Raw genomic sequence first — 8505 nt, forward strand, 5'->3', positions numbered from 1 at the left:
GAGATTTTGTGCCAATTGGAAAGAATATTTCCTCCTAGTTTCTTTGATATAATGGTCCATTTGCCTATTCATCTGGTAAATGAGTTGAGGTTGGGTGGCCCAGTTCAATTTAGGTGGATGTACCCCATCGAGAGATATCTGTGTAGGTTAAAGTCCTACGTTCGCAATAAGAGCCGCCCCGAAGGTTCAATTGCTGAAGGATATTTAGCTGAGGAATGCTTGACATTTTGCTCAAGGTATTTAAGTCCTGATGTGGATACAAGGCTGAGTAGGAGGACACAAAATTATGATAATTGCAGTGAAGCTGACGTATGTCATGATAGCTATTTTGCATGCTTGGGGCGACCAATTGGTGGAAAGAGGAAAGGGCAACCTTTTTCTCTAGATACCAACTCAAAAATACAAGCTCATCGGTACATCTTATTCAATTGTGATAAAGTTAAAGACTACATTAGGTATTTTTCTTATATATTTTCCAGTTACGAATTCTCTATTAGCAAATTTAACTTACTCACTCTTTGCTTACTTTAGAGAGTATGAGGAACATGTCAACAATCAAACTAAAGGTAGAAAATGGAAGAAGGCAAAAACTCTAAGCCATGATTTTAGTGAATGGTTCAAAGAGTGTGCTTCTCATGAAGGTGTTCCGAAACAACTTAAAGATTTGTCTAGAGGCCCAAACACAGTTGCAAAACGATTTTCTAGTTATGTAATCAATGGCTACAAATTTCAAACTAGAGAACATGATGCAAGCCACACAACTCAAAATAGTGGTGTGACTTTGGTGTGCAAAACACCAAGCTTTGCTAGTGCCAAGGACAACAACCCAATGGCAAAAGCTGTAACATATTTTGGTGCAATAAAAGACATAATTGAGTTAGACTATTATGCATGTTTCAAATTTGTTCTTTTCAATTGTGATTGGTTTGAAGTTGAGGAAGAGAATTTTGGTCTAACTTCAGTTCACTTTAATAAAAGATGTTCTCGGGATGATCCTTTTGTATTAGCTTCACAAGTCCACCAATGTTTTTATATTCAAGACCCTTTTAACAAAGACAAGCATTATGTCATGGACACAGTGCCAAGGGATTTATTCAATGTGTGTGATGGGTATGATGTTGAAGCTGAAGAGTTTAATCAGAAGGACCCCTTTGATCAAGTGAATAATTTGTTTGTGCCAAAGGATAATTGTGAAGTTCAATGGACTAGAGAAGACATGCCAAATACAATCATTGAGAAACCTTCACTTGTTCTACAACAAGCTGAATATGATGATGATTCTGATCATTAAAGAGATTTCTCTTCTCAACATAGAATAATTTTTTTTACTTTTATTTTTGGTGTAATTGTTTATGAACAGGTGCATTTCTTATAGATTCTTGGTTCTTTTAATATGTGATTTGGTTTTTTAATATTATGTTAATAGATTTTTTACGATGTATACTAATCTCATTATTTTATTTCCTTTTTCAGAAAATGTTCAAAAACTTCATTGAAAATGAGATTGATTCAAAGTCAAGTGCTGAATTGCGTGCAAAGTTCTTCAAGAATATAGAAGTTAAGCGAGAAAATATGTCTTCTAGTCAGCAGCAACATCAACCACCACCACCACTAAAGAGGATAAAAACCCTTACTAATAGGGAAAGGGAGCAGAAGTTAAGAAAAACTGGTGTCCAACCAAATGATAAGCAGAATTTTGTAGAAAAGCCAAAAATTGCAAAAGAAAAAGGGCAGAATTTGAAGAAAAGTAAAGTACAGATGGAAGCAAGTATGACTCACTCACAAGGATCAACATGTAGACAAGAAAAAGAACTTCCTTCTAAATCTACCGTTGTGGCTCACAAGATTACTAACGAAGTAGATTCTAGAATGACTCAAGATTTGAAGAGAAAAGAGACCACAAATAAAGATGATATTGAAGAGTGTGGCAGCTTGCAAGAAAGGCCAACTAAGAAGGGAAAAACACGTCAATTTACTTCAATGCCGATTGATACTTTTCTTCAACTTAACAATGAACCTGATGGTGAAGAGCAATTGGATGAGAATGAAGGGGATATTATAGAGGAGCAGGACAAGGATTATATTAATCCAACTGAGGCTGAGAACATAGACAATACTTTGAAAGGTAAACTTTTTGCATGTTTTCAATTTTTTTTCCTGTTTACTTTTTCTTAGTTTAATTAGTTTGTTCAGTTTTTGTTAAATTAGTCAGTTTAGTTATGCATGCTTAGTGGATTATAGGTGGTTAGGAAGTTTTATCTGAATTGTAGTGGATTTAGGTTGAACTTTTTGGTTGCTACTGATGCCTTTTATGAATGGTTTTATGAGCTGCTTTATCCTTGTTAATGGCTGATTTCATGCCTTATTTTGATTGAGCAATGATGCTGATGGCCTTATTCTGAGCCGGTTTATTAGTGCTGATTTGGTTTTAGTGAGTTCATATGGGTTGATCCCAGCTGTTTAGTGCTACTTTATCCTTGTTAATGGCTGATTTCATGCCTTGTTTTTATTGAGCAATGATGATGATGATGGCCTTATTCTGAGCTATTTTATTAGTGCTAATTTGGTTTTAGTGAGTTCATATGGGTTGATTTTACTGTTTAGTACTGCTTTATCCTTGTTAATGGCTTATTTCATGCCTTGTTTTGATTGAGCAATGATGATGATGATGACCTTATTCTGAGCTATTTTATAAGTGCTAATTTGGTTTTAGTGAGTTCATATGGGTTGATTTTACTGTTTTGTGCTGCTTTATTCTTGTTAATGGCTGATTTCATGCCTTGTTTTGATTGAGCAATGATGATGATGATGGCCTTATTCTGAGCTATTTTATAAGTGCTGAATTGGTTTTAGTGAGTTCATATGGGTTGATCGCAGCTGTTTAGTGCTGCTTTATCCTTGTTAATGGCTGATTTCATGCCTTTTTTTGATTGAGCAATGATGATGATGATGGCCTTATTCTGAGCTATTTTATAAGTGCTGAATTGGTTTTAGTGAGTTCATATGGGTTGATCCCAGCTGTTTAGTGCTGCTTTATCCTTGTTAATGGCTGATTTCATGCCTTGTTTTTATTGAGCAATGATAATGATGATGGCCTTATTCTGAGCTATTTTATTAGTGCTAATTTGGTTTTAGTGAGTTCATATGGGTTGATTTTACTGTTTAGTGCTGCTTTATCCTTGTTAATGGCTGATTTCATGCCTTATTTTGATTGAGCAATGATGCTGATGGCCTTATTCTGAGCCGGTTTATTAGTGCTGATTTGGTTTTAGTGAGTTCATATGGGTTGATACCAGCTGTTTAGTGCTGCTTTATCCTTGTTAATGGCTGATTTCATGCCTTGTTTTTATTGAGCAATGATGATGATGATGGCCTTATTCTGAGCTATTTTATAAGTGCTGATTTGGTTTTAGTGAGTTCATATGGGTTGATTTTGCTGTTTAGTGCTGCTTTATCCTTGTTAATGGCTGATTTCATGCCTTGTTTTGATTGAGCAATGATGATGATGATGGCCTTATTCTGAGCTATTTTATAAGTGCTGAATTGGTTTTAGTGAGTTCATATGGGTTGATCCCAACTGTTTAGTGCTGCTTTATCCTTGTTAATGGCTGATTTCATGCCTTGTTTTTATTGAGCAATGATGATGATGATGGCCTTATTCTGAGCTATTTTATAAGTGCTGATTTGGTTTTAGTGAGTTCATATGGGTTGATCCCAGCTATTTAGTGCTGCTTTATCCTTGTTAATGGCTGATTTCATGCCTTGTTTTGATTGAGCAATGATGCTGATGGCCTTATTCTGAGCTCTTTGTATAGAGACAACAGTGAAGAAAACACGAGGTCCTACACAATGCTTGAAGATTCATGCAAGACAGATGGAAGATAGAGAAGAAATTACTCTAGATAATGAAGGAGAGGCAATTGGTCCTACTGATGAAGCTGTAAATAACTTGAGCAAATTTTTGGGCACAGTGGTAAGGAATTCAGATTTTTGTCCATTAATTTACACAAATTGGAAGGGGATTAAAGATAAAGAAGCCATTTGGGAATATGTTCAAGTGAGAATATTATTATTGTTTCTTTTAGAAACTTTTTGGAAATGTACACATGTATTTTATTCTTACTAGCAAATAATTTTTGTGTTTTATAGGCTAAGTTCATTATTGCAACTGAAGGAAAGAGGATAGTCCTTGCTTGTATCAATGACAACTGGAGACGGTATAAGACCACAATCAAGCAAAATTATTTTCTGCCATACAAATGTGTTAATGAAATGCTGAAAAATCGTCCTAAAAGCATACCTGAGAGTCATTTTCGCAAGTTAATTGCTTATTGGAGAACTGAGAAAGTTAAGGTAAGACATGTGCAACTTATTGTAGTCTGTTTATGCAATTATGAGTTATATAAATTTATGAGTGAAATATGATAATTTTTTGATAATACTTGTCTCTTGCTATGTAGAAAATGTCTGCGCAGAATAAGAAAAATAGGGCACAACAGAAATTTAGCCATCGAAAGGGACCAATAAATTTTGCAAGAATACGTGCAAGATTGGTACAAATTTTTATTCTTTGTGCATTTGTATGTGTATGTGGGGTGCAAGAATACGTGCATTTTTAACTCTATATAAATGCTTGTTGAACTGGACTTATAGGCTGCTTCTAAGGAAAATAATGAACCACCTACTCAAGCAGAAATGTTTGTTGAGACTCGCCAAAGCACAAAGGGAAAATCATTGGATGAAGACACTTTGGATGTTATTGTAAGTATTGGGAGTTAATTTGATTAAAATAGGTTATGGATTTCTTGTGTCTTGGTAATTTGTCCATCATTTGTGGTTGTCTTTATGCTTGCAGTTGAGTTAAACAATGCTGATACTATTCTTAATTGCTATTATTTGATTTGATATTGTCAAATGATATATGTTTTGAGTCCAAGTGTGTAGTTACTCTTTTTTGTTATTATTATTTTTCTTCACATTAATATAGGCACATCTGCAAGCTGAGAATAAAAAGTCTAAAGAATCAGCAATTAGAGCTTTTCAATCCATATTTGGCAAAGAGAAGGCAGGGAGAGTGCGATGTCACGGAAGAGTTACCACACCAACTTTGTTGAAGAAAAATGAAGAAATTGCCACCCTTAAGCAGCAACATGCAGTTGAGAAAGCATCATTAGAGGGTAAAGTTGATGTGATGCAAAAAGAAGTAGATGAACTAAAATCGCTTGTTAAGATGATGTTGCAACAAAAAAGTTCAGGAGTGGACCTTGAGATGTTAGCTGCTCAACTAGGAAGCACTTTAGGCAATCCGAACAATGATGCGCATGAGGAGGTATTATTTATTGTTAAAGTTTCTATATTGTTATGATATATATGTTTCTCCTCTCTCTCTCAAACATTTTTAGTAGACATTATTAGTATTAAAGATGTGTAGTTTTATATTTGATTTTTTTTCTTTTTTTACAGGAAAACTATGTTGAAGGGGAAATCGAACTTGGTTAAGGTCAAATTTTTAAGAGCAAGTGTTACAGAGTAAAAGTCATGAACTTGAGGATCGGACATGATGATAAATCTATTTGCTACTTAGCTATTTTAACTCTTCTTTGTTATATTTTTTGCAACATTAGATGATATAGTTGAGGTTGTCATGATAGTATTGTGGTATCTTGAATGTGATTGTGGATCTTACAACAATCTTTGTAAGTCAAATTTGATGAAAAATGTTCAATTATTTTTCTTTTGTGACTTTATTCAAATAGTTTAGGTTATTTATTGACTATAAATAATTAAAAAAAATGAAATTAATTTCATTCACGAAAAAACTACTATTGTAAATAAAGAATTATATATTACAAAAAACCGTTGTCAAAAGTTAAAAAGGACAACGGTGTTAAAACCGTTGCCAAAAAATAACAACAACGGTAACGCTTTAAAACCGTTTGTCTTAGATTACTATAAAATGGCAATATTTTAAAACTGTTGCCAAAAAAACTAATGGTAACGCTTTTAAACCATTGTCTTAGATGACTATATAATGGCAATGGTTTCAAAACCGTTGCCATAAAATCAATGGTAACGGTTTTAAACCGTTGTCTTAGACAACTATAAATTGGCAACAGTACAAAAACCGTTACCAAAAAACGACACCAACGGTAATGCTTTAAAACCGTTGCTGTTGTGGATAACAAAACTACAACAGTTTAAAACCGTTGCCAATCCAGGTACGATTTTAAACCGTTGTATCAAGAAAGAGAACGGTCTAAAACCGTTGCTTTCCGAGTAACGGTTTGAAACCGTTGTTTAAAATTTGTGTTCAAAACCGTTGCCTATACCAGTAACTTTGGCAACGGTTTTTTGGTTATCATTTCCTTAGGTCAAAAACTGTTGCATTTAAGCATTGGCAACGGCCGCATATACCACAGGTCAAAAACCGTTGCCAAAGCGTTGCCTAAAGTTTAGGGAACGGTTTTTTAGTCTACGGCAACAGTTTTTGACCGTTGCGAAAAGCCTTATTTGTTGTAGTGAGCGTATAAATTATCCGCTCATCACGACGCCAAACTTAAATTGTTGCTTGTCCCCAAGCAACTGAAAACAAAATAGGATATAAAGAAGAGAATATACAATGAATCTCACAATATCAATAAAACTTAGTCCCAATTAGATGAGCGGGGCTAGTAGCTTTTTGCCTCTGAACAGTTTTGGCATCTCACTTTATCCTTTGAAATTCAGTGATTGGTGTCTATAGGAACTCAGAATTTCAGATAGTGTTATTGATTCTCCTAGTTTCGTATGTTGATTCTTGAACACAGCTACTTTATGAGTCTTGGCCGTGGCCCTAAGCACTTTGTTTTTCCAGTATTACCACCGGATACATAAATTTCACAGACACATAACTGGGTGAACCTTTTCAAATTGTGACTCAGCTTTACTAAAGTCCCCAGTTAGAGGTGTACAGAGTTCTTAAGCACACACTTTTGGCTTTGGATCACGACTTTAACCACTCAGTCTCAAGCTTTTCACTTGGACCTTCATGACACAAGCACATGGTTAGGGATAGCTTGATTTAGCCGCTTAGGCCTGAATTTTATTTCCTTGTGCCCTCCTATCCATTAATGCTTAAAGCCTTAGATCCTCTTTACCCTTGCCTTTTGGTTTTAAGGGCTATTGGCTTTTTCTGCTTACTTTTTCTTTTTCTTTCTTTCTCTTTTTTTTCACTGCTTTTTCTTGCTTCAAGAATCAATTTCATGATTTTTCAGATCATCAATAACATTTCTCTTTGTTCATCATTCTTTCAAGAGCCAACAATTTTAACATTCATAAACAACAAGATAAAAAATATGTACTGTTCAAACCTTCATTCAAAAAACAAAAAGTATTGCCACCATATCAAAATAATTAAACTAATTTCAAGATAAAATTTGAAATCTATGTACTTCTTGTTCTTTTGTAATTAAGCACATTTTTCATTTAAGAGAGGTGAAGGATTCATGGAATTATTCATAGCTTTAAGACATAGACACTTGACACTAATGATCATGTAATAAAGACACAAAACATAGCCACACATAAAGCTCAAAAATCGAAAATAGAAAAATAAATAGACAAGTAAATTAAGGAATGAGTCCACCTTAGTGAGGGTGGCGTCTTCCTCTTGAAGAACCAATGGTGCTCTTGAGCTCCTCTATGTCTCTTCCTTGCCTATGTTGCTCCTCCCTCATAGCTCTTTGATCATCTATAATCTCATGGAGAATGATGGAGTGCTCTTGGTGCTCCACCCTTAGTTTGTCCATGTTGTAACTCAAGCCTTCCAAGGAGGTGTTGAGTTGTTCCCAATAGTTGTGTGGAGGAAATTGCATCCCTTGAGGCATCTCAGGGATTTCTTGATGAGGATATTCCTCAAGCTCTTGTTGAGGTCCATGAGTGGGCTCTCTTGTTTGCTCCATCCTCTTCTTAGTGATGGGTTTTTCCTCTTCAATGAGGATGTCTCCTTCTATGTCTATCCCAGCCAAATTGCATAGGTGACAAATGAGATGAGGAAAGGCTAACCTTGCCAAGGTGGATGACTTGTCAGCCACCTTGTAGAGTTCTAGAGGTATGATCCCATGAACCTCCACTTCCTCCCCAATCATGATACTGTGGATCATGATGTCCCGATCTACAGTCACTTCATATTGATTGCTAGTAGGAATAATAGAGCGTTGGATGAACTCCAACCATCCTCTGGCAACAGGCTTAAGGTCCGGTCTTCTCAATTGAACCGGATTGCCTCTTGAGTCTCTTTTCCATTGAACTCCTTCCACACATATTTCCATGAGGACTTGGTCCAACCTTTGATCAAAGTTGACCCTTCAAGTGTAGGGGTGATGAGCGGATATTTTATACGCTTTTTGCGGGTAATTTCATATAGTTTTTAGTATGTTTTAGTTAGTTTTTAGTATATTTTATTATTTTTTAGGCAAAATTCATATTTTTGGACTTTACTATGAGTTTGTATATTTTTCTATAATT

At 35.1% G+C, this 8505-nt stretch overlaps 1 protein-coding gene across 1 annotated transcript; it reads left to right on the forward strand.

Annotated features, from left to right (window-relative positions):
• The first annotated feature begins 1476 nt into the window (after positions 1-1476).
• Positions 1477-5499, forward strand: LOC130981545 (uncharacterized). Its single transcript, XM_057905132.1, has 7 exons — positions 1477-2125; positions 3816-4057; positions 4150-4353; positions 4461-4553; positions 4654-4761; positions 4988-5329; positions 5464-5499. Exons 1-7 carry the CDS (start codon positions 1477-1479, stop codon positions 5497-5499), a joined length of 1674 nt encoding a protein of 557 aa, XP_057761115.1.
• Positions 5500-8505: the final 3006 nt, after the last annotated feature.

This window comes from Arachis stenosperma, chromosome 1 (genome assembly GCF_014773155.1).
Source record: "Arachis stenosperma cultivar V10309 chromosome 1, arast.V10309.gnm1.PFL2, whole genome shotgun sequence".
Taxonomy (NCBI): Eukaryota; Viridiplantae; Streptophyta; class Magnoliopsida; order Fabales; family Fabaceae; genus Arachis; species Arachis stenosperma.